This window comes from Apteryx mantelli, chromosome 1 (genome assembly GCF_036417845.1).
Source record: "Apteryx mantelli isolate bAptMan1 chromosome 1, bAptMan1.hap1, whole genome shotgun sequence".
NCBI classification, from domain to species: Eukaryota; Metazoa; Chordata; class Aves; order Apterygiformes; family Apterygidae; genus Apteryx; species Apteryx mantelli.
In genome coordinates this window covers 168,826,789-168,852,628 of record NC_089978.1, presented here as the reverse complement: position 1 = coordinate 168,852,628, position 25,840 = coordinate 168,826,789, and the positions used below count along the sequence as shown (strand labels likewise).

Below are 25,840 nucleotides of genomic sequence, written 5' to 3'. Positions count from 1 at the left end.
GTTCATCTGAAAAAAATGGATGTCATGTCTCTGTTCTTTAACCGCAGAAGCAGACTTCTTCCCTGGATGCTTCAGGGAAACAAAATAGTGCTAGTCACTTCTAGGTTCACTTTGCTGCTTTTTTGTCTGAAAGTTATTAATAGGGCCTGTGATGGGGGGTTGCAGAAACCCCTCAAATGCAGGTGGGCTTTCCCACTGCTGCAGTTCAGTGGGCTGTGCACTTTCAGGCTTTCTTGCCTGCTGGGAGTACCATGTAAGCATAGTGAGAAGGCATAGGGTTGTGGCCCTGATCAGAGAAATTCAGATCCCCCCTGAAATTGTGAAAAAGCACTATTGTGAGAGGCAGGGAGAATGCACAGTATTGAAAATGAAATTGCAGTGGCCGTGTCAGTGCACTGCACTCTAAGGGTGGCAGGGCATGCCTGTGCCAGCTGCCGTGTTGTCTCTGCTGTCGGCGGTTGCCTAAGGGTAGCTGGGCAGCGGTGGGCTAACTCCAGCAGAGCTCTTCTGTTGAGGCTTTTGAGGCATCCAAATGGCCAAGAGCCTTGCAGCAGAAAAGCCTGTAAATAACGTCAAAGAGCTCCAGGAATAACTGCTCTGTTCTGTGGTGTGTGAAATCCCAGGTCTGCATCTCTAGACATTGTGCTTGTTTATTCGTACCCTGTTTCTCGGCTCTACCAATAGGAGTACATGACATGTAGCTGAACAGCAGATAAAATAGTTTCAGGCAATGCGTAATGGCTCTCTATTTCACTGGACTGAAGAGCAGGGACTTTTATGTTCCTGGTTTGTCCTTGGAGTCCTTTATTGCCTTCTGCTGTCCCAGTGTTTGGAGACCACAGTACCACATGCTCAAAGCAGTGAAAATGTGCTTCAAAAAAAGCAGTTCAGTGGTTAGGGCTTTGAGTCAGCAAAGCACTTAATGCTTTTGGAGAGTGTTGTGTTTGGAAATGCTGAGTAAATCTGATCAGGATATAGAATTGTTGTTAAATAGTTATAATTCCTGTTTTCCTGATATATGTCAGGAAGACATCACTGTGTTTTTGGAGCTTGGATTGTAGTACGATCCAGAAGCTCCCTCTAGAGGGAATTTCTGCCAGTGAACTCCACGGAGAGTGCTTTTGGTAGAAGAATCATTTGACTTGTGTGGCAGTGGGGTTTTGGTTTTGTTTGTTATTTTTTAAGGCTGTAGAGCTGAGACTTGTAAAAATTTGTAGAGAGGGTGAATTGAAGCCTTCTGTACTTGGAACTGGAGTTTACTGCTGTTCGTGCCCCAAGAGGTTGCTGCAGGGACTCCGTATTAATAGCCTGCATAGCAGCATTCCTGCAGGAGTAGATTAGCAATATACTCTTCCCTGTGCATCATTCAGGAAAGCTCCGATTTATGCAGAGCAGTGATGTTCCCAGCCTTTGGGGCAGGAAAAAAGCTTTCTAAGACTCAGACTGTGGTGGTCATTACACAGACCTGACTACATTCGGGTCTTGAGCCCGGACCGAGCTAGTGCATTTGTGCCTGTGTCCTGTCATGTCAAGGAGCAGCAGCTGCAGTGCAGTGCTATGGCTGGAGAACTCCTTGGTAGGGCTGTTTTGGACTCAGAGCCTGGTTAGGAGATCCCGCTCCCCGGGCCGGGAGGGTGCTCCTGTGGCTGTGAAGCCATGGAGATGCATGGCAAATGCTGGGACAGCAGGTGCTGTGGCCAGGGCATGGGAAGCATGGGGCAACAACTCCCGCATGTCATGCCCGCGATCTTGCAGGTCTGTTGCAGGGAGGTTGCTAGGTCTCTGCAGCGGATGTGAGGATCTGTGGGGAATTACTTTGGGGTGGGGGGAAAAATGGTAGCTGGGGGAGTGTATAAATATGGAGTAAGATAATCTAACAGTGATGCCAGAAATATTGAGGGAGCTGTGAAGCCTATGATGAAATTACATTTTAAAAAAGGTAAACTATAGTTTGTAGTGGGATCTTTCTTAGAGTTGATGTTTTTAGGTGACTTTACCTACTTGTGCTGCACTGGTGTCTGGTTTTTCTTTCTTTTAGGTCTGCAGGTTGGCTTCAGAGAGTCAGTATTCTCCTACTTTTCTGCTCAAACTCATTCACACCTGGAGTAAGAATCCCAGGTAAACATTCTCCTCACAAAAAAGCAAGAGTACTTCTCTGGGTACACAAAATTCAGGGAAAAAAGGGCACACCACTATAACAATCCACTATATGGATGATTGTGTCAAAACCCATCTCTCTCTCTCTCCTTTTTTTTTAATTAGGCTATTATTCTTCTAATAGCAGTCCAGACACATTTGTGAAGCTTTCCAATTTATGCCAATCATTCTCTTTTTAGTGGGTTGCTTTTCCTATGTATGAACAATGAAACAGATACGTAGTCCAAACCCAGCTCAGGGGTGGGAGGGAGAACTGACTTCTTAGAAGATGTTTGTGTCTTAGCCAATGACTTTTAAATAAAATCTTGGGGGGCTCAGAGTTCATGTTTTTTGATTCCTATTCTTTCCTTTTTATGAAAGAATGTGGACAAGTTTAGCTCAGATTCTGTGACAGATTCTGAGACTGAAATTCGTAAGAGAGCTTTTCTGATGCAGGCCCTGGGAGAAGTTCTGTCTCACTGTCTTGAGTGGTTATTAATGCTTCCACCAACTCATTGCTTCTCCCTTGCCAGAGTACCAAGTATCTGTTTTATGACATGTCACTGGTAGGCATAAAGAACTTGTACACAAACTTATGTACAAAAATGGTGTTGGATCATTAGGATAGGAGCAGATTCTAAGAGGAGACCTGGACAAGCAAGGGAGACAGGGTTAGGTCCAGATGATGCTATCTTGAAGCGTAAGAAGGGACTAGATGACCTCTCACCCTGCCTTCAGCCTATTTTTCATGACACTATGGTTCTGTGATTTTGCATTTTTTTTCTTCTGCCTGAAGTAGAAGACAGTCATTGTCATTTTATGTGACTTTTTGCACAAAAAATTTATAAAGCTTGTAACTTAAATCCACGTTTTCATCCTACCTTTTTTATAATTTTTCTCTCAGATATTTCCCCTTGCTGGCCAAGCAGAAGCCAGATCACCCAGAGTGTGATATACTGTCAAACGTTTTTGCTGTGCTCTCAGCCAAGAATCTGTCTGAGGCCACATCCAATCTTGTGATGGACATAGCTGATAACCTTCTCAACAGCCCAGATTTTGAATCCACGGAGCAGGTTTCCAGTTTGACTGTAACTGACTGTGTTGTTGTTGACGCTGGCGACATGACAGAAGGTACGCTCGAGCAAGAGTCGTGAGAGGTCTACTGGGTGCTTTGAATGGAGGCATTAGGTTCTGATGGGGTTGTCTTTGCTTTGGGTGAGACTACTGGGGAAGGAGACATGGAAAAAATCTCTGTACAAAATTGTCTTGGCGTGCTCATGAACTGTAAAGTCATGCTTCTTTCATGACAGGTGAGATCCACATTGGAGTGTCAGAATCCTGAGCATTCCTTGTGAAGAGGGAAAACGTTTGTAGTATTAGCCTGTTTTAGTATTTGTAAACCTGTGACTGATATGATAACTTAAAGAACTGGTTGATGATTGGGACTGAGTCTAACATCGAGTTTTATAAACACCTATTCCCTGTTTTTATCAAAACCAAATGCACGTGGTCATGTATCGCTATGACTTTACTCTGTGCTCCATGGCAGTTGATTTCCTGCAACTGTGTAGTGTGCTATGCTAAGCCATCTTTCACCTGTAACACTCAAAGGCAATGGAAAGGAGAGCACTTAACACTGTGCCCTTGTCATGGCAGCTTTGATTTGCCCAGGAGGTCAGTGGTAGCATAAAGAAAACCACATCTACAAATGCTTGGACTGTTTTAGGACACAGTTACTGCCTTAGAGGAACCTGCTTGGTACCTTTTGATAAGTTTCCACTTACTGGGGCTGTAACTGAAATATGTGAGGAGAGTTTTTATTCTCTGCATGTGCTTTTTTTTTTTGGAGGAGGGGGGGTCCTAGCTCAGACAGACACATTAGACTTGTTCTCAGCCCCTGTGATGCCTGTTCCCAGCAGCCCTGCACATTCATAGCTGCTGTTGTTTTCTTTTTTTTCTTCCACTGATGAAACCTCATTTGTCTGCATTTTGCCCCTTTGTGTGGGGTTGGATGTCCCTTCCATTGCTGAGAACTCACCTTGTTGCTTGCAGCACAGAGGTGAGTGTTTTAACTGTTGTATCCCTTTACAGAGACCCTCAGCCTGGGTTCCCGCTTTGTTCTGCCTCATGTTCCTGCCATACTTCAGTACTTCAGCAAGACAATGTTAAACATGGAGAAAGTAAAAAAGAAGAAGTTTAGAGCCCAAGTCAGCAAAGAGCTGAATATACTTTCCAAGTAAGTGATTCTTTAGAGCTCAAAACTGTTAAAGACTTGGGAGGAGGAAGGAGGCTCTTCCTAATGGCTTGCAAATTAGAAACATTATGTTATATGTAAATCCAGAGCAGTTTAAAATACCTGAATCTGTCATTCACCTGGCAAGTTGCTGTTGTCTGAGGGGGAAAGTTTTCAGAAATTGACTCTGACTATTTCTATTGCTGGTGCTCAAAGCCAGTACCTCTTTTGGTAGGAAAGGGTGTGGAAGGGACTACAGCTGTCCGTGTGCAGCTGAATAGTCAGGCTGTAGACTTGCTCAAGGGAGGCATTGGACTTTAACTCAAAAGGCATTCATATCCGTAGTTGTTTGATCAAACTATGCTCAGGACATGGTTTTACCTGTTTCAAAGCATTCTATGAAAATCTTTTATAGGAACTAGCTTGAGTATCCACAAAGGCTTTCCCTTCCTTTTTTTAAATTGAAAATATTGAAGACATGGTTCTTCGGACCAAGAGACACATTATGCTTTCATATATTTGGGTGTGACACCTCCTGAAGTCACTTCTTACGTGGCTGAAGGCAAAACTTAGCCCCAGTGAGCTGGCTGGACGTTTCAAATTAGGCTGACATTTGGGAAGTGACACTTCTGTAGTTTTAAAGCTGGTATTTGTCCATTTCCCACCCTGCTGTCCCCATGGAGGTCTCTCCTTTCCTTTGGTTTTGAGCAGCTTGGTTCTTTGAGCTTGCAGATGCCTGTGGCAAACGTGGTGGCTTTCTGTGACTTCAAGGGGCCTCTCCAAGTGTTTAACATCATGGCTTCAGTGGGAAGCTCTGTAAGCCTGGGTACAGATGGATGTGCTGTGTCACAACTTTATGGCAATAGCACTGACTGATTTCTTCTTTGTGCTGTGCTGGTGATTAGATTGATATAAAAATAGTAAACTACCCTGTCTCATCACATAGGATCAGCAAATTTATACAAGAAAAGAGTCAGAATTCAGTGCTTGTGAGCCTCCTCCTCCCTTTCCTTCACCAGAGTAACATTGACCAGGTAGGTTGAAATGTAGATTTGTTTAAGATGCAGTTAAAGGTCTCTTTATTGATTACATGCCATTTCTCATAATTAGCCTGAAATAAAATCTTAATTTGTTTGTAATCCACTTGACACCACTGTGTCATTACGTGTTGATGTGTATGAGCCACCAGATGCCTTGCAGGAATGCTGGTGCTTAGGCTGGCTCTGTTCCCTCTTTGACATAGGGAAAGTCTGCAGAAGCATTTGTCCAGTTTTTAGTTCCTTCGCTACTGAGCAGTAGTCAATGGTTGAAATAAATGTTCGTCTGTAACATGGACTTAATATACCCCAAATCCTAAGTCACAGTGTCTGGACAGCAATATGAATATCTGTGATTGAGTACACAGGACGTGCTGTGTAATGGCAGTGCTATTTTGGTCTGTTGCAAGATGAAAGGCAAACATTGTACAATACTATTAACCTGGCCCTACATATTCTACTTCCATTCCCTTCACCTGCCACTGTTAAAGAATCCATCTGTTAATACAGAAGTGTGTCTCAGAATTGAAATTCTCCTTTAAAATCAGATTCCTCAGGCATGCCCAGTATATGAGCTGCAGTTGAAAGAAGCAGAGCTCTTCATGCCTTAGGCTTTTGTGCAAGCATTGAGGATATTGGTGGCTCTTCTGTCTGGAATTCCTGTTTCCCTCCCTGCCAAACCGTGTTTTCCAAAATACAGACCTATCTCTGACTAATGAATCTGTTGATTACTCAGCTTGACTGCCTGAGTCTTTAGACCAAGGTTTGGGTCTTGTTTTTCTTAAAAGACATGTAGTTGCTCAATGAGAGGTTTTATGCTTGAAGAAAGAACTGCTAGGCAACAGCCCGGAACTTCTGCTTTGCAGATGGTCATTTAATTGTTCACAGAGGATTCTCAGGGTTTTAAATGTGTGACTCACTAGGGAACCATATATGGTTTCAATTTAGGGAGATTGTACAAACATGCTGCTGTTACTGTTTGCTTTGCAGATTAAAGACCTCTTTTTTAGCTCTGTTAGTTTTCTGTTAGTTTTCATTTGAGGAAAGATACAAAAGAAGTCTTCGCTCTGATGGCACTCTTCTCTGACACTGTGCTTGGTAATTAATTGAAAAGTTGCAAGCGTTTGAGTGTGATGAATGCATTGAATGTTCCCTGTGTATATGTATCTGTGATGTGAATGAAATACAGCAAAGAAGTTAAGTTCACTCTGTGTCTTGAAATATTTCCCAAGGAAATGAAGTATTCTGGTGAGGTTTCAGTAGATATTGACTGTTGCCTGTCTGTCTCTTTCAGGATGCGGAGATTGACATTCTGGAGACAGTGCAGAACTTGTTGAGGCATTGCTCAAACCCCACAAGCTTTCTCAAACCTCTGTCAAAGCTTTTTTCTGTCATCCAGAACAAACTGTCTCGACAAAAGTTGTGCTTGGCATTTCAGGTATTGCCTTTTTAAGTGCCTTTCTATACTTTTTTTTTTCTTCTAACAGATCAAGAACAAAATAAATAGCTGTATTTATCATTGTTGTACATGAACCTAGAAAGCTTTTAATCTACAACATCTGTTAAGTGGAAGTAACAGAACTGCATGTGATAGACCTTAATGAACGGGAAAAAGAGCTGTGAAACTTTTGGCTTGCAGCCTGATTGATGTGAGCATCTCCAGGGTTCTGTTGTGTGAGAGAAGCCAAACAAAGCACATTTCGTCCATAACAAATCCTGTGTCTTTATGAACTAAAAATGGCTTTCAGAAGCCTGAAGCTGATTTTTATTTGTATTCTCCTCTTACAGATTTATAGCAGTCAGGCTGTTTTGTACTTTTCTGAAGTGACTTACATAACGTTTTTTTCTCAGCAGAAAAATCCAGGAAACACTTGATGTAGATGTTTAGAAATTTAGGAATTTAAAACACATCTTCCAACTTGTGGAAGAAAAACACTGATGACAAAATGACTCTTACTAAGCTTTATCAGGAGAAAGGCTGATGCTGTTGTTTTCTTTATTTTTAATCTCAAGTGGTTAGAATTAAAGTCTTGTGTCCTCCAACTTTTTAACACTTATATGAATTAAAATGTTTTCTTCCACATTTATTTTTAGACTTTATCTGATTTGGACAGTGAATTGAAATACATTACTGATGTTGTTAAGGTATGCACAGTTTCTTTGATTGTTCCCTTTTTTCTCCCATAACATTGTGTTGTCATGTTTCTAGCCTTTTTCATGAATGTCTTGTTGCTCTCTCATAGCTGAATGCCTTTGATCAACGGCATCTCGATGATATCAACTTTGATGTGCGTTTGTCAGCATTCCAGTCGATCACAGCCCACATCAAAGAAATGCAATCAGTGGATATCAACTTCCTCATCCCTGTTATGCACAACTGCTTCTACACCATCCAGGTTGGCTGAATGTTCCTTCTCTTGCCTTACACGCCTTGTTTTTATTATGAATCTAACTTCGACGTTCTTTCTGTTGGCTGTTTTTTAACACTGGAGAACATTCGGAGAGTGTATTTGGGTCTTTTCATGAACACGTGTTATAATGTTTCATCCATTTGCCTTTTTCCCTGTGTGTCTGGAAGAGCAAATACAATGCAGCAAGAAAATCAACCTAACTGGGGTGTGCCTTTCTATCAGCAAGCCCCTGGAACTATCAGGTCAACTTGTGCAGTAGAAAAGGCATGTTGCAATCTTGAAAGGCTGCTTTTCTTTCTGTTGCAGCATGTCCTTGTTGCATGGGCCGGCTGATGAGTTTGAAAGGATTTTTCCCATTTGGAAGACTGGGCATTGGTTCAGGTCTAGACCTTCTACAGGAAGGGTTTCAAGAGTTGGTAGAATTGTTGGGTGTCTGTAGGTTTTGTGATTTTGGGGAGGAAGAAGGTGTCATAACCCAACTCATGTGATACAATCTCTTCATCCACTCAGCTAGGGGATATGGCTCTTAGTGACAATGCAAGCCTTTGCTTGACCAGTTTTATCCGCCGGCTGGCAGAAATCGACCACGCAAAAGATGACTACAGGGAATTAATCCAGCACACTCTCCTGGAGTCTCTGCGAAGGGGGCTGAAGAGTAAGACTGAGGTAATGCACTACCATCTGATGACACATCTCCAGCTGTCTTCAGGACACTAGGGCATATGAGATTCTTTTTATAGATGGGTTTATTTTTTTTTTGGTGAGTCTGTTGCTGGGATAAGAAATACAGGTACCCACTGTAATCAGACTTACCCTTCATTTGAAATCCTATAAAAATCTAATAAGTCAACACTCTGCTATGTTGTGTTTCTCTGCCGTTGTTTAGCTTTTCTCAATAGTAGCTCATTCTTTGGAGAAGAGAGTTTTCTTTAATTTATGTGCTGTCCAAAGTATATGTATATTTGCAGTTACCAAAGAATACCAAAGGACTCATTGGCCTGAAGCACTTTGTAAATGGCAGCATGGCTGCGCTGAGGAGTGTTTAGCTGCCTTTCTAAGGGGTACTTAACCTTCACTGCTTGCTGTTTGCAGAGCATCCAGCAGGACTACACATCATTGCTTGCGTGCCTCATTCAAACATTCCCAGCAAATCCTGAATTCCGGGATTTGGTCCAGTTGACCAACGCCCATGATCCTGACATGGACTTCTTTGAGAACATGAAACACATCCAGGTAAAAGGCAGTGTGTTCCCCTAGCACCTCTCTCCCCCTGCCAAAGCAAGAGTGTTTTACTGTCAGATAATGTTTGCCAAAGCATCTGTGCACTGCTGTTAAAGGGAAGTTGAACCTGTATCATTAGGTGTCATAAAAAAATGGTATGTGGGCATTGAAGTTACATAGGTGACTGTGAATCAAAGTCACGATTCATTAGTATTTCTACTTATAAATATTTTGTTTTCATAACTTAGCAACACTATTTGTACCTTCTCCTAATTTGGCTAAAAGAAGTGATTTTGTTATAAGTGCTTGTTCACGTACTCGAACAGACATCTCCATCCCACTGCCAGCAACACTGTGTCCTGAGGGTCCCTCTGACATAGGCAAGGAACAGATCTGTTTGACCAGCCTGTCCCCACTACCCTCTGTGCAGAGGTTGTGCAGCCCTTTTTCTTTCACAGGCCTTTTTGATTTATTTAAATGCTGCACAAAGCTTGGCCTCCCTGTTTTTCTTGTGGTATGAAAATACAGCATTCCTCATGCTTTCAGAGATGCAGTCAGAGAGCCTCATTACATCTGTAGTTAAATTTAACATCAAATCAAAATTTTCTTCCTTGTAATTTACCAGGCCTCATCATCTTACATCATTTACCTCTCTTGGCTGATACCTGAAGATGGCACATTCTTAGGACTGTGAATTCACAGTGAAATATCACATTGAGCTGGAGTATTTGTTGATGTAAAAGACTGGTGAAAGCCCAGAGACTGAATGGAAAGAGTGTGACCTATTCTTGGAAAAAAACTGTGCTATGTTTATGTCATGACTTAAAACTGAGCCATTTGCAAGACTTTTGGGTGCATGTGCTCTGTTCTGCTAGCTGTGTCTCAAGAGCCACCTCATTCACTCTCTCTCATGTTTGGCTTAGATCCACAGGAGGGCACGAGCCCTGAGGAAACTGGCTAAGCAGCTCACTGAAAAAAAAATTGTGCTGTCCTCCAAATCCCTGCAGAACTACATCATGCCTTATGCTACTACAGCCATTTTTAATGAAAAAATGCTTAAGGTAGGTTTTTTAATTGGATGCCTCCATTTTAAATATTTTTACCTTTCTCGTATCATTCTCGTTCTAAGACTTACCGCTTTGAAAGGCTGATAGGGCTGTGGAGTGAGTGTTCTCCTTGCTCATGAGAGTGCTGTCATTCTTTTCAGTGGTGGAAGGAGAGTTCAGAAGGTGCAGATTCAGTCTGGGCCCAATCCTGTATCTGCTAAACCTGTCCTGCATCTCCAAGATGAATTTCTTGACTGGGTTTTTGATTTGGGATTATTTTTGTTTGTGTTTTTTTGTAATTGGATGATGATTTTTTTCCCTATTCCTCCAAACTACTCTCTTATATTCTGTTGTGGTAAAGACTCTTCAGAGCAGAGATTAGTCACTGTTTGGCAGCAGAATGTGTGTGGCAGGGAGCATAGGCTACAGCTAGTAATTGAGGTGGGAATAAATACTGTTTTCATGGGGTATAAGGGTGAACTGCAGGAACTAGTTGAGAATCTCAGAAATCAGTAGCAGCTTTGTAATTAAAGCTTAAAGGGTGACATTTTGTTGATCACTTTTCATACCTTTTATTTAAAACACATGAGGTGAAATTACTTGTGGTGCCAGTCTAGATAGACTTTTTGTTTGAGACTGAAAGCTGAGGTTTTACAAGTCTGTGCAGTTCCCTGCACACCATCAGTAGGACAGCAGAGCCGCTTATATCAGACCAAGCAAATGTGGCTTGTCTAATTGGCTTACTGTCAGAAATCCTGTTTTGAAGCAGAAGCAATTAAAACTCAGGCACGTGGCTTGGCTCCTGCAGTCATACAGACTGCCCCCATCAGTGGAGTGACTCCCATTTGACTGATGGGAGGTAAAAATGCATTGTCTGAAACCTTGGTGGGAAAAAAAGAACACATTTTGTTTCAGATTTGCTATGGCTTAACAGTGTGAGTTTCTAGTTGGTCAGAGTGGCCCAGCAATGCGTGATCTGTCTGTGGCTAGGTATCTTGACTGGTTCATACCTGCTTTTAGCTCTTCACACAAGTGGGCCCATAGAATTGGTCATGTGAGGAAAAAATAAGTATTTGCAGAAATATTTAGAGGAGGTGGGTCTGGAGATCAGCTTGGTGAACTGTGATTTTTATCCAGTAACCAGGGAAGATTTGAAAGAGCCGAGTACCAAGCATCCTCACTAGGTAGAAGTTACTTTCTTTGTCCTTTGTTGCTTTGAGTAAAGGATGCTTTAGACATTTGCTCGGCATGAATGTTAACAACAATTGAATTTCTGTCTTTTGGGCAGCATGAAAATATGGTAACAGCCTCAGTTGAAGTTGTTGGAGCTGTCTGCCGGCATCTCTCCTGGTCAGCATACTTGTACCACTTAAAGCATTTCATCCATGTCTTGCAAACGGGGCAAATCAATCCAAAGTTGGGAGTCAGGTAGGTACTATGAGTGATGCTACTCTAGATTTCTCCAAAGGCTGCTAAGACAAAATTCAGTGTCTTAAGAAGCATCACATGGGTTTTTGCCTCTTCACTGGGATGAGAGATTGCCCACTCTGAGGTGGGCTCATGCAAGTGAAAGTCTGGGCATGGCCTTGCAGTTAGATGTGACTGAGCTATGAAGGGTTAGCAGGTGTTTGCTCTCTCACACTGTGTCTCACCATGTGCATGCCAGCATTAGCAGCTTCTGCTCTTGCCTGACTGTCCCTGTTCCTGGGCCACCTCCATTGCTCCAGCACTGCTGTCTGTGAGGCTTTGCAGTGAGCTAGGTCGCAGAACTCATCTTGCTGAAGAGCAACCTTTTTTTTTTTCTTTTTTTTTTTCCCCTTGGGTTGTTACTTCAGCATAAACCACCTCAAGTTGTGCTTTCACTGAGTCTGAAGTTTTTTTAGAAGTGCCTTTAAGGTTTTCCATTATGTTGGTCTATGCCACTTCTTCTTTTTGTGTGGAGAGCTGATCTGTCTCTGTTTGTTTCTTCCACAGCTTGTTAGAGACAGTGCTGGAAGCCTTTCACTTTGACCATGAAACACTTGAAAAGCAGCTTATGACCATTGAGCACCAAGGTAAGCTTTCTGCTCCTGAGTATAGATGCACTCCTTCTAATTGCTCAAAGTGCAGTTAGTCAAAAACTTGTGTTTTATTCTTGAGGTCATCTTTTCCCAGCTTTTTAAAGTGGGCATGTTGGAAAACTAGCTTTGACTTACTTACCTCCTCAGGAGTAGTACAGACTGTCCTCCTGTGTGTTGGCACCACGAGGAGAGGTAGAGCAAACCATATCCACACTACCTCTCCATTCCCCTCAAACCAGGCCTCCATAGGCCAAAATACCCCAGACCAGGTTTATGGTAATCTGGGAGTTCTCCAAGGGCTGTGCCCACCCACAGCGTCTGAGCATTTTTGTCCTTGCTGTGAGCTGCTCTCAGTGTTATCAACAGCCTGGGCAGGTTGCCCTGTGCTCTGGCCCTGGCTCCCCCTGCAATTTCGTTGAGAGAAATGGTAACTTTGGCTTGTTCACCATTGTGGTTATCTAAGTCATGGTCTTTGGGATGTTCTGAGGAAGGAGGATATCTCACAGCTGTGCTTGTCAGTACCTCTTGCCTTGTGAAATTATCAAGTATAAGTGAATGGCACTTCTCTGACATTCAAGGGCAGTGAGCTTTGTTAAACTGTGGAGTTCAGCCAAAGAACAACATAGTCTTTGCTTTAAGCCTAGCCCTGGTGGGTAGTTTTCAGAAACCAGCATGCCAGGACTTCTCTTCCCAGTAAAACAGCTCTGTTGCTTAGTGATCATTTGCTATTGCTTGCTGGTGGTGGGCCGGAGCTCTGTCCATACCAAAGCCATCACAGGAATCTCTTTTAAGGACTCCATTTTTGTACCCTCCTGCATTTATCAGTGTTTTTGACAATTACCTCACAGGAGCTGCTCCCATGGATCTTGAGCCAGTGATGGAGGGTGAAGAAGCCATGGAGCTGGAGCAGAGTGAAGGGGAAGAGGAGATGGTGGAGGAAAACAAAGAGGAGAATCTTCCTGAGGAGCTGGCAGAGCCTGTGCCAGTCCTGCCTGACCAGGCAGCTGAGACGTCTGAAGATGCTGAGCAAGTGACCAAAACTGTTTCTTTCCTACCACGAAATAAAGAAGAGCTGGAATGTCTGATCAAACATATCCAAGATACAGTTACATCCAACATCTTGCCCAAACTGCACAGGTGTATTGTTGCAAAGGTGAGGAGTTGATGTTGGAAAGGCAATTTACAGATCTGTGCTGCTGCTGTAAGGGTTGGGGTGCTACTGCAAAGAGACATGTTGAAACATACCACACAAAACACAAGCACAGCTGGAGAGAGAGGCCACCTGAAAGCACAAAAGAGGCTTCACTCCATTTGGTGTTTCACTGAGATTGCTGACAGTCTCTCTGGTCAGTGTGGCTGTGGCGTCTTCACTTCCCTGCTTTGAACTGGATTGAGCCACACAAGTGAAACAATTCACTTCGTGCAGCCTGCTGAGAAGTTCTCAGTCACCTGTTAGCACCCGGTTTAGCTTCTGTATTGAAAATGCAGGGAATCGTCATCTTTTAGCTGCCTGGGTTTTTCCTGTAGTCGGTAGAGAAGGACAGCATCTCCAAAGGTTGTCTGTCCCATCCTGAGAAAAGTGTTTAAGATGAGTGAGACTTCCAGGAAGTGCTTCTTTCTCTCTCATCATTCATCTCAATTACCTTAGACTATATGTGGGTGAGATGAATCCTTCCCTTAATTTCTTCCGGTCATAGTTCTTCATCTATAAAGCAGGTATGCCACAAGGTGTGAGACAGCTGAGGGACAATACTTTAAAACTGCCTGACCCTTATGAAACAAATTGTATGGCTATCTAAATGTATGATGTAGCTAAACCTTTTAGGGATGACTGAAGTCATCGTTGTAATGCTTATTATTGAAGTATGCTTCTGGAAGGCCTCTTTTATATGGCACTCTCAGTCTATCTTCCCTTTTTTGCTATCCCCCTTGTTTTCTGCCTGGGAGTGCACAGAGGGAGCTCACAGACTGCAATTCTTTTAATTTGCAGTGCAAGTCTGGCCAGTGCAGTAAGTCACTTTTTGAGAAGACCTCCACCTAATTATAAACAATGTTTATAAATTTTAGTTGAATCCTTCCATAAACCACTTCTGAGGTCACAGTGTGAACATCCCTCTATGAAATGTAGCACATTAGACAAATACACAATTGTGTTTGTTAAAATGCAGTCATGCTCTGTTCCTCATCCTCAAGTCTTCAAAAACAGAACTAACTTGCCATATTGGCCTCTTCTCAGGGTTTGCTGAGGAAACTCAGGGTTTGTTTAAGACTGTGTTCATTATACTTTCATATGTTAAACGTGCATTGTGTCTTGCTCTGTCTTACAAAGGTTAAAAGAGACGAGGAACACAAGCTCGTGAAATCCAATGTTGTGAATGATGACGAGGTAGTTCGTGTGCCTTTAGCTTTTGCAATGGTCAGGGTGATGCAGTGTCTTCCCCAAGAAGTGATGGAAGCCAACCTGCCAAGGTAAAGTCCAGAAGAGCTCTTCGAATGCTCTTCACTGTGCTGGGCATGAGTGCAAGCTTCTTTCTCAAGCTGTGGTCATGCACATAGCTAAATGTAGGAGGAGCATTCTATCAGACCTTAAATATTTTTTCTGGAAACAGATTTTTCCTAGTGAAATACCCCGCTGTCTGCATTTGACTTTTATAAAGCTGAGTTTGAAAGGAATTTGGTAAATCCTTAAATAAGAGCAGAGCAGTGAAGCAGGGTGCAGATGTAGGGGTGGCAGAGCTGAAGAAAGAGTACTATACAGAAAGAAAGGACAGTCTGTAAAATCTTTTGAAGGAGGATGGGTCTGTGTACAACTATAAAGCCTTTCTGTGAGGCTGGCTTTGAATGTAGTTTTGGTTGTAAAACAGCCCTGAAAAGCAGCCTTCATAGTTAGCAGTGTAATTAATTCTGCTCTGTTTGGAGGTGAGCTAAGCTGTCCATCTCTGCTTGCAGCATCCTGCTGAAAGTCTGCTCGTTCTTGAGGAACAGAGCCCAGGAAATCCGGGACATCGCCCGCAACACCCTCACTAAAATCATGGAAGTGTTGGGAGCGCAGTACCTGCTGTACATCGTAAAAGAGATGCAGTCCACTCTCGTCCACGGGTACCAGGTAATGCTGAATTTCTTCCTCTTCTGCTCTTTGTAGGTCTTTATAAGTGTTAGGAGGAGAATCCAAAGGGAAATTTATTACCAAAATTGTTTTGCACTGGAAGAGTAGTTGGTATAATACAAGTAGATGCTACTGTTAGAGCCTATATCATTCTTTGTTAGGCTAAATATTATATAAACATATGTTAACTGAGGGACTGTACCCAAAGAACTTATAGTCTAAACCGAGAAGAAGAAGAAAGGATCTCCATTTTCCCTGTGAAGAGTTGAGGTTCAGAGGTGAAGGATGAATTCCTGGTCCTATTAAAATTAGTGGGAATCTTTCCAGTAACTTTGGTAGGATCAAACATCATCAGAGGTGACTTGCCACAGAGACTGCACAGAGAGCATGTGACGGAGATGCTAATTGCAGCCTTACTTCCTGAATGCAGAGCCAAGGCCCTGACTATTAATTCATCTTTCCTCTTGCCACAGTGGTTTGTGATAAGAATAATTTCCTATGAGTATTATCTCGGGGGAAAACATGAGTTTCTAGCTACTGGAACAGTGAAAACACTGATTAGCACAGCCTAAAAATAGCAGTGAGAACACTGGGGAAAGAGAGAATTTTAGCCCTCCTGCTAGTGTGTGGAGGGACAGGGGTCCTCTTCCTGCCACCCACCCATGGATTCTCATCCTCCCAGTAGTTTTTCTGTAGCGAAAGCTCAAATGCAGTATGTGAGTTGTGATGTCTCTGCTGTCGTATCCCCCCTCCATCCAGTTACATAAGAAGTCCATGGAGGGGGGATGGAAACATGATTTTTCTCTTTTTCTCTAGCTCCACGTGCTGACTTTCACTGTGAACCTGTTACTGAAGGGCCTTACTAGCAAGCTCAGTGCTGGTGATTTGGATCCTTGCTTAGATATCCTGGTTGAGGTAAAAGCTGCTATTCAAGATTGAAGGAAGTGCATCATGAAGTGCTTGGGGGACACTCTGGGAGGAGCAGAGGGTTGTCTGTAGATTGCCTCATACTCAGTGGCAAACAGGGCTGATTGTACATTTACTGCAAAGCAGAGAGACTGTTTTTAATGAGGCATTAGCATACCCCTTGTAGAGGCACAAAGTACCTCCTGAGAGTGTGCCCTGAGCCCTGCATCTTAGGAGGGAATTGGTTCAAGATTAAGACATGTAACTGTTTTGCCATGTGCTCTAGATGGCTGAGCAATAGTCAGCAGAGATCTAGTCAGTGCAGACCACAGGGCCTGGGAGCTCAGCTGGCAATCCAGAAAGGGGGTACATTCAAATGTCTTGGTCTGACTGGATTCTCACTCCTTGTCACAACACTGCAGAGCGGTGTGAGAACAGCTGCTCCCACTAGTTTGCTGAGACTGGGGTGCTTTATATTGACAAAGGAAAGGTAGGTGTGATTTGTGGGGGACCTGGGGAATTGTTGGGTTTTTTTGTGGGTAGGGAAAAAATAGTGTGGTTCTGCTGTTACTGCATGAATCTGGCTCTACTTTTTTGCTCTTCTCATTCACTTCTGTTGGCTGCTTTCCAAAGATTTTCAACCAGGAGCTGTTTGGGGATGTAGCTGAAGAGAAGGAAGTGAAGGGAATTGTCTCCAAGGTCATGGAAGCGCGCAAGAGCAAAAGTTACGATTCCTATGAAATTCTCGGCAAATACATAGGGAAGGGCCAGGTGACGAAACTTATTCTGCCATTGAAAGAGGTAAGAAAAGGCAGCCGTAGCCTTTCTATAGCCCTGAGCACTCTTAATTGTGTATGGTCTAGAAGAAACTCTAGAGCTTCTAGTGGCTACTGTGGCATTACTTACATAATTATCTCAGGCTACTAATTTTCCTCTCGAAAGCCAGTCTGCACCAGCTTATAAAATGAGACTTTGCTACAGGCATTCAGGAGAAGGAGTGGTGTTTTGGGAAGCTTTCTGCTGAGCTAGAAAGGAAACATCCCGTTGTGGTTGTTCAGTTCACTCTCCCTCTGCAACAATGACTCTTGTTAATGCTGTTTGCTCTGGCACTATAAGTTCTGCAGGCTATTTTGTGACTGGATCCCTTGTGCATAAAGGAAACATTGCCAAAATGTATTAAGGCTCTGACTTTGTGGAATAAAAGCTTGTGCAGAGATGCAGTTGTTTCAGAGGGATATGCGCTCATGGAGAAATGGAGCCCTGTTTGCTCATGAGCTCTGGAACGTCCTGGTGGCGCAAGGAGAATGGGCAGGAGCCTGAGAACAGGCTGGAGGGAGAAGGGAGGGATGTTGGGGCAGAGCTGAGGCAATGGGATGCTCTTCATGTAGAGAGCTTGGGAATGAAGGCAGTAAGTGAAGATGGAGGAATTGGTCTGGCTTTTCCTGTGACTTCACAGTACAGATGGCAGATCATTGCCCTCCTGCTGCATTTTGACTAAGTCTCATGATGGTTCCTTTGCAGATTCTGGAAAGCACCACAAGCCTGAAGAAAGTCCGGAAGGTGCATGAGGCACTGCGTCACATCATGATAGGGCTGATCTTCAATTCAGATATGAACGCGGAATCCCTTCTCCTCCTCAGTCATGGTCTCATCAGCGAAAACTTGCCTCTACTCACTGAGAAGGCCAAGTGAGTTCCAGGCCATAACCTGGCTAGTCTGTTATCAGTTGGGGGTTTGCTTGCAAAAAAAAGGCAACTCTCAAATCCAACTGATCAAATCTGTAAGGGCTTCCTTCCTTTTATTTGCTCTTTGTTTTTGATGTGAGCAAATTATTTGGACAGCTCCAGGGCAGGGAGAAAGCTTGGAAATGGAAGTGATCATTTTCTAAACTTAAGGGAGTCTATCCTTGTAAGTGCTAAAGGCCTTTAGTAAGGCTTTTTCACCATCTGATAAACTGGTATAGGGGTTTGGGTGAAGGGAGAGTGTGTGCGGGTGTGTGTGTAGGAGGGAGCTACAAATTAGCATGTAAGAGGCCTATAGGGTCCTGGGCATTTTTATGGAGTCAGGAACAAGAGAAACTGTGGCCTGCCACTTAATCACTTCAGAGCTGGCGCAAAAGTCAGGGAGAATAGCTATGAGATTTCTTCTCCATTTGGTGGTGTCACTGCTCAGAACTAGGTTCAGGTGTCTCATATGTCCTGTTACATAGGCTGGCTTGCACTATGATCTGACAGCTGTTTGCAGGCCTCTTGGAGCAGTTTTTAAAAGCCATCAATAATTATTGCTCCCTTAAGTGAAAAACATCTAGCAGAGATTTCTATGTAGCCATTCTGCCTTGAGTTGCAATGGATAACAAGGAGTGTCAAGCTCCATCAGTTACCAGCCCTCTGCTGAGGGAGGTGTGCTTTTTGAACTGCTCTGGCTATACCAGAAGCACTTGCCAAGCAAATGCTTAGATACAGCCAGTGGCCAGGGGTGAGAAAAAGGCATGGCTATTGTAAAACAGTGTGTAAATGAAGTGTCTGTAAATGTGGACAGATGTGGAAGTGTGGTATGTTCACTTGGAGAAACTCCCAAGGTTTTGCCTGTTTGCTGAGGAGAAAATAAGGGAGATGTTATGCAACTCGGTGTTTATTTGTTGGTCTGTGCAATAGTGACATTGTTCCCAAGCCTGAGAGTCTCCTGTCTCCTGTCATGTTGCTCTCAAGTTCAGTTTATTTCATTGTGTTCTGGCCATGATCTGATTTTGCTTGCTGTGTGGGCAGCAGCCGAGCACAGTCCAGCTCTCTCCACTCCCAACAGCAAGCTTGTCCTGGAGAGGATTGAAATCTGAATTTTCCTCTTTTGCCTTGCACTGTTATTCAGAACAAAAGTTGCACCTCCTCCAGATCCTCGGCTGCAACCAGAAAGTTGCCTGCTGCTTCAGCCCACTCCCACCCGAGGAGGGCAGAAAGCACCTGTCAGCAGCAGAACTAACACCTCTATCTTGGTTGAATCAGGACTTCGGGTAAGGATCTCCTCAGATACAAAGAGAACGCTTTGAAATCAAAAAAAAATTTTTTTAAAGAATCCAAAAGAAGGCATCTTGGTCATATATTGTGTTAAACACACAGCCACTTTGACCCAGCTTTATTTTGCATGTAGTAACTGCAGTGATGCCTCTTACAGAGCTATAAAAAGTGCTTACTGTGTTACAAGTATTTTAATGGAATATGGCATAAATTCTGCTATAACCTGAATGAATGTGTGACTTTACTTGACTCATTTGAATCCCAGCCTGACTTTGAGATGAATGTCCTATATGTTTTTTATGCCAGTTGCTACACATGAGCCTGAAGAGATCCAAAATAAATTCCTCCAATGAACATGTTTTGGAAATGTTAGATCCTTTTGTTCAGTTGCTTATAGACTGCCTGAAATCCATGGATGTCAAGGTACAGTTTTGAGCTGGCGCCTGTCCCTTCTGCTAAGAAGGGTCTAGCCCACAAATGTCATTTCACAATTGAACTGCATGGGAAGAGAAAGGCATCTAGTTTTCAAACCTGATTTCATAGGTATGCAGATAAACAAGTTGTTTGAAGACTTGATATCCTAAGGGGGAGGAGTGGTTGTTGCTGATGGAGGACTGAATGCTCTGCCCCTAGTGCTGCAGGTTCAGATATGGTCACGCTCTCCTGGAGCATGTTCATACCAGTACTCTACAGACCTCACAGACCATTTGTGAGGAGGCTTGTGAGGGTCCTGTGGCTGCTTGGAGCAGTGTTGTCATAGACATTGTTTCTCTTGATCCATCTGTAACGTCTTTATCCCCAGCATCCCAGTCAGCCTCCTTTCTGGGCAGCTTTGGGTTTGAGTGTGCCTCGGAGGGAATATGCTGACCTTGGAGTTTCCCAGGAATGGAAGGCAGACCTTGTACACCAACAGATACCTGGAGCAAGACTTTCAGATGGCCTGGGTTTCTGGCAGAGCAACTTCCAGAGCACCTCTGCTTCAGAAAGAGTTCCCACCATCTACTGAATCAGCCCTTTGTTAATGCCTTGCCCTAGGAAAATCAAAGGTGGAGAATTAGGGAGTGGAGTAGAGAGCTTTGTATTGCATACAAATGGTTTGAAAGAGCTGATTTTGCTGACTAATTCCCTTTTACCACAGTTGCAGATAGACTGGCCCTCTCTGTAGCAGTTAGAGTGAGAAAGGTGTTCTTTCAGTGTCATTATATCCACATGCTGTCGTTTGGCTCTTTCTCACAGGTGATAACTGGTGCTCTGCAGTCCTTAGTATGGATTTTAAAGTTCCCTTTGCCTTCGGTCAATCTGAATCTGGAGCCCCTAATCAAGCAGCTTTTCCTCTTGCTGAAAGAATTTGCCAAGACAGGAGTAGCCAAAGGCCAGAATTTCCACTTGGTTGTGAACTGTTTCAAAGTAAGTCAGACCCAACTCTGCTCACCTCTACTTTATGTTTAACTCTGTGGAATGAGACTTGTGCAAGTGCACATCCCTCCTGCAGCTGGCTCTGGAGAGGCAGCCTGGAGACCACAAGGTAGGGAGGAAAAAAAGGTCTTGCTGATTCTCTCCCAGGTGCAAATTTGGAGAAAGTTACCCCAACAAATGCAGAGTTTGGAGTTGAAGGAGTGTTCTAAAGAAGCCTTTTTTGTTTCTCTATCATACTATCTTGTTACTACCCTTTCTTTTGAGAGGCATCAGTTTTGTACTTGAATATCTTGCTTTTAACATAATTCATTGAAGTAGACTTTTGCAGCTGAAGGGAAGAGGGCAGTTAATAACAGTAATAACTTTTACTCTTTGAAGTGTCTTCCTGTAGATGTCTTCTGAATGCTTTGTTGAATTAATTACGACTTCATGATCATAAGGGAAAGTTAGAGTAAATAATGCTGAATTCCAGTGCCGGAAGAATTTTCCCCTCTGCCTGGCTGCATTCCTGCATGCTTATTCATGTTCATGAGCATCCCCACTCATTTCAAGGACCTGTCTGAATTCATATGTATTTGCTTCTGTTCAGTTTTTGTCCTAAAATTGCCAGCTGAAAGCAAAATGATGAAAATAGTGTTGGCTACATGTTTCAGAGCAGTAGTCTGTACTTTCAAACCAAAGTGATGTAAATGGAGTTGGGCTTTGTGCAGGCTTGCATTTTATGGCACCGCACCTGTATTGACATTGTGCAATTTGATTTTTGTAGTCTGTAACAATACTTGTGAAGAATTCAAAGAGCCACATAACAGACAAGCAGCTCCAAGTGTTGCTTGGCTTTGCTGAAGAAGACATTTATGATTCATCACGTCAAGCTACTGCCTTTGGCCTTCTCAAGGTATTTCTGTGCAGCAATTGTATAGGTTTTGCGAGCCACTGGAATGAGAGTGATTCTACTTCTTGGTGACAGCTTATAAGATCTTGTGTCACAGATGGGTCACAGAATGCCCTTAAAGGCTCTCCGTTATAGAAAAAAGCAGCAAAATTTTACTGTTTAGCTTGTTGCTGTTGAAAATTGTTTGGGTGGTGATTTTATACACATCTAGTGCCTACGAGGATGCATTTGGATCTGAGGATGTTTTTGCTAAAGAATCCACATCCCTGTTTAGCTCTGTGTCTTCCAAAAGAAATAGAGCACCTTTTTAAGCCACTTTTTTTTTCCCTTTTTTAAGTCCCTCTGGCTGTGTTTGAAGATGCGAAAGACCCAGTATTAATATACTACCTGAGAAAAGTGTAGTCCCATGTTATAATACTACATCTTGTACTGTGCAACCAAAATGGCGTGACCCCAGCTGTGCTTTCATGTTTTAGGCCATTTTATCCAGGAAGCTGATTGTTCCTGATATCGATGATGTGCTGCAGAAGGTTGCCCAGCTGGCCATCACGGGCCAGAGTGAGCCCGTGCGAGTGCAGTGCAGGCAGGTTGGTAGAATAAGTCTCTCATCTTACTTTATTTACAGCAGTCTAACAGGATAGAGGGCTTGATGTGGCCATCTCAGCTCTCAGAGAGATGCGTCTTAGTCCTGCTGAATCCTCAGCCCTGTTTCCCCTTTTTACTAATCCTTATTCCCTTATTATCTGGCTGGCTTAGTTATTGTGGCAGACGCATAGCAAAAGCAGACTGCTGGCCCATAGTGAAAACCCATGGCATAGCTTCAGAGAGCTACTGGGCAGCAGTGATACTGTCCCTCCCTTGGAGGCCTTTAGGCCCATGTAATTAAGGTCTTGCCCCTTTTTGTATCCCAGCAGAAGAGAATTTGTCATTATCTGTGGTTCCTGCCCATTACTTCTTTCCTCCTTCTAGACTAAAAACAACCAAAAGACAGCATTGGTTGCTTCATTTCAGACGTTGGAATATGGATGCAGCAGGGGCTGTGCTTAACTAAATGGTGCATTTCCATAGTTACAGACTTAATTTTGAAGGATGCTAATGAATCTCTGTTAACAGAAGCCTGGTCAAGTCATGATAATACTCTGGAGACTGATCTGGCAGATGTCAAGTGCCTGCAGATCCTGTTCCAGGCGTAGAGCTTGAGATCAGTTGGCCCCTTCTGGGATAGGAACTTGCACGCACAGGAGGAAGGGGTGTCTCTCCTAAACTTGCTGCTCCATCATCATATTTGCCTCATAACCTTTTTATAAGCTTTTCTTAGTGTTTCTGGTAACTCCTCTCTGTGTTTTATTCCAGATTTACTTAAAATATATTCTTGACTACCCCCTTGGTGACAAGCTGAAACCCAATTTGGAATTCATGCTCGCACAGCTGGAGTGAGTTTTTATCCCCCACATTTCTGTCAGAACAGAGCCTTGTTGCTTAAATGTGACTTTAGTGGCCTTCTGGTGTGCCAAAGGGCTGTTCATAAGGAGCAGAAGGTGTGGCTGAAGTCTTGATTTTCCTGGCTGTAAAAGTAAACTACTTTTTTTCAGAGGTGGATGTTTGGTAAATATAGCAATTTTCTGTTCCTCCATTTCACAGTTGGTTTTATTGTTTTTTATCCCTTTGCAAACAAAGGTTCTGTTGTTTGCTTAGTGGTTAACCAGTTGCACTGCTTGTGAGCTGGGTGAACTGGTGTATCCAGAAGGAATAAGGGAAAGTGTGTTTATCTGACTGCTGTCCCATGGTAGTGGCCTGACCTGCTTCAGGCCCAGTTGATATCAACTGCACCATTTCAGCAGTATGGAGAGGGCAGTGTGCCCGAAACCTCCTTCTGAGCATGATCTCTCCCTTGCTCAAAGTGACAGTAGTTGACATGTGCCTTCCAGCATCATAGCGCTGTGCTGTTGTGCTGACTCAAGTTGCCTGGAGCCCTGTTTCATCCATTTGTGTCTGCCAGAGCCTGTCCTCTGGGAGTTGGAGTTGATGAGCTCATTGCTTCCTTTCTCCTGAGTGCCAGACCAGGTGTCTGGTAGTTGTTGTAGGAAGATCCCTGGCAGTTTGTGTTACTGGGCACTTGTAAGTCATTAGCAGCTTTCCATGGAATTAACCCAGCTGCAATTGTTAATTATTTCTTCACAGTTACGAGTATGAATCTGGAAGGGAGTCTGCACTGGAGATGATTGCATACCTCTTTGACATGTTCCCACAGGTAACAAGCACTCTACAGTACGAAGCATTAAGCAGTCAATTCTTGTCAGGTGTTTGCAGTAACGGCATTTTCAGAGCAGTTTATATTGGGAGCACTTGGTAGTTCATATTATCTCCTATCATGAGCAGAATGTCCACTTATCTCAAAGAACTTGGCTGTGCTCCAAAATAGAAATGACATGCTGGAGAGTCTGTAGTATTTTATTATCTAATGTGCTCAGTCTGCAAGTAAAATAGAGCTCTGTCAGCAGGAATTTGGATAAACTTTATGGTGATTTATGGTAGGAAGAAACGCAACCAGTTAAGGAAGTTGGGTATGAAAAGAAAGTGAAATTGAGAGTTTTCCCATTGTGGGCTTTTCTTAACATCCATGAGGGATGTTGTTGACTGAATTGGTATGTGATGTACCACATTTGTTTTGTTGGCCTGACTGGAAAGCAAGGGCTTTTAGGGTGGGATGGATCAAAATTAGAGCTAAAAAATTAACTGTGCATCTATGTAGGCTAACATACACAAAATGTTATGCTGACTCTGAGCTCTGCAGCTGGAGCTTGACTGAGTACATAGGAGACTCAGAGAAGTGCAATCAAGCAAGAATTTGAGAGGAAGGAAGAAAAATTCTGCACAGTCAGCTGTGCTTCTCCACCCACTGATTAGATTAAGCATCTCAGCTTGGTTCCCAACCACTCTGAAGTAGCAAAGCACTGCTATCCCTGTGTTACAGAAGGGCCTTTGAGCCTGATTGCCACAGTACTTAGGAACCTCTGCCTGTTTCAATGGGAGTTAGACGTTTAAATGCCCTTTCAGGTTTGAGACTAAGCTGTTGTCCCAGGGCCATTTTAGCAAGCCTGTGTCAGAGCAGGGATGGTGCTGCCCTGTCCTCCCTGCGTGCTCCAGCAACTGGATCATCTCCTCCTTTCTGTTCAGCTGCCTTGACATGGTCTCCCTTGGGGTTGGCACTGTTCCTGTACGCTGTGCAGTAAATACCCTGCTTTTTCCCTTTAAATGCCAGAAGCTCTTTGGAGATGTGCAGCTGACTGACAGCCTGACTGATGCTTGTTTCCTTCTAGGAGCTCCTCCACAAATACTGTGGGCTGTTTTTTCTCTCTCTTTGTATGATGATGGTAAATGATGACTCTGCCAAGTGCAAAAAGATGGCGGCTTTGACATGTAAATCTCTGCTCAGTAAGATAAACAGTGAAAAACAAGATCTGATGTTTTCACTAGTCACAGAGTGGTTTCACAGCAAGAAGGTATTTGTTGTCTTTTCATTGACTGGGTCTAGACTCTACTCATGGGCTGAGTAAGATTGTGGGCTGGTGAACTGATGGGTTCAGTTATGCCTGATTTATTAGTTTTAGGAAAAGAGAGTGGACAAGAGTCAGCCTAGAATAAAAGCTCCTTAGAGCCATGTTCACCACCATAGCACCATATGCACCATAGCAATGGCACTTGCCATTGCTGGCAAGAAGAGGAGGGAGTGATATAGCTTCATATAGCTGCATGAACATAGGGAACCGTTGCTGCTGTAGGTCAGTCTACAGACTTACCAGCTGCATTGCACTGCTTTCTTACAGTTCCTTTTTTGGGTCAGGCATTTCACCAAGGTTAGTCTTTGTTTAGGTGAAATGTTTGAGCAAATTCCTTAAAGCTTTTCTGATCCCAGTAATTGGCAGCCAGTGCTGTTTTTAGCTCAGACTTGCTTAATTCTGTTGCCAGCTGCTGGAGAGGAGCAAAGTTGAAGTCTGACAGGCTTCCCATCCTGATCTGGGTGCCTGGGTGTTTAGTTATTTTCAAATAGGCCTCAGGACCTGTTCCTCTGCAGCAGTGGAGGAAGCATTTTTCAACACTTGGTCCTTTTCATCTCTAATACATTAAGTCCTGGCTTACAGCTGTGAGCTACCTGTTGTGTTGTGAAGCACTGAAAAATGCAGAGTAGCCCACCAGAGCTCTGCGCCTGGGAATCTGGGCTAGAAATGGCCTTTCAGCATTCAATTTTAGGGTGTGTTTCTAGGGATGACTTGTGCTGCCAGGGGGTTTGTGTCCCTAGCTGGCAACATCTCCTTTACAATGGTACTCTGAAAACCAGCCTCTTGTAGGATGCTGTTGCTCCAG

General features: G+C 43.4%; 1 protein-coding gene across 1 annotated transcript in view; it reads left to right on the top strand.

Moving 5' to 3' along the window:
- Positions 1 to 25,840, top strand: part of UTP20 (UTP20 small subunit processome component) — a 66,906-nt gene that overhangs the window by 32,615 nt on the left and 8,451 nt on the right. The window contains exons 29-54 of the mRNA XM_067311924.1: positions 2,039 to 2,118; positions 3,041 to 3,267; positions 4,228 to 4,372; positions 5,316 to 5,403; positions 6,701 to 6,844; positions 7,501 to 7,551; positions 7,650 to 7,802; positions 8,328 to 8,483; positions 8,910 to 9,050; positions 9,962 to 10,099; positions 11,373 to 11,512; positions 12,059 to 12,138; positions 12,993 to 13,297; positions 14,474 to 14,613; positions 15,094 to 15,250; positions 16,067 to 16,165; positions 16,790 to 16,957; positions 17,678 to 17,844; positions 19,022 to 19,163; positions 19,474 to 19,590; positions 20,404 to 20,574; positions 21,350 to 21,478; positions 21,952 to 22,062; positions 22,829 to 22,908; positions 23,657 to 23,726; positions 24,796 to 24,978. Coding sequence (XP_067168025.1) covers positions 2,039 to 2,118; positions 3,041 to 3,267; positions 4,228 to 4,372; positions 5,316 to 5,403; positions 6,701 to 6,844; positions 7,501 to 7,551; positions 7,650 to 7,802; positions 8,328 to 8,483; positions 8,910 to 9,050; positions 9,962 to 10,099; positions 11,373 to 11,512; positions 12,059 to 12,138; positions 12,993 to 13,297; positions 14,474 to 14,613; positions 15,094 to 15,250; positions 16,067 to 16,165; positions 16,790 to 16,957; positions 17,678 to 17,844; positions 19,022 to 19,163; positions 19,474 to 19,590; positions 20,404 to 20,574; positions 21,350 to 21,478; positions 21,952 to 22,062; positions 22,829 to 22,908; positions 23,657 to 23,726; positions 24,796 to 24,978 — 3,582 coding nt within the window. The remainder of the gene's footprint in view (positions 1 to 2,038; positions 2,119 to 3,040; positions 3,268 to 4,227; positions 4,373 to 5,315; positions 5,404 to 6,700; positions 6,845 to 7,500; positions 7,552 to 7,649; positions 7,803 to 8,327; positions 8,484 to 8,909; positions 9,051 to 9,961; positions 10,100 to 11,372; positions 11,513 to 12,058; positions 12,139 to 12,992; positions 13,298 to 14,473; positions 14,614 to 15,093; positions 15,251 to 16,066; positions 16,166 to 16,789; positions 16,958 to 17,677; positions 17,845 to 19,021; positions 19,164 to 19,473; positions 19,591 to 20,403; positions 20,575 to 21,349; positions 21,479 to 21,951; positions 22,063 to 22,828; positions 22,909 to 23,656; positions 23,727 to 24,795; positions 24,979 to 25,840) is intronic.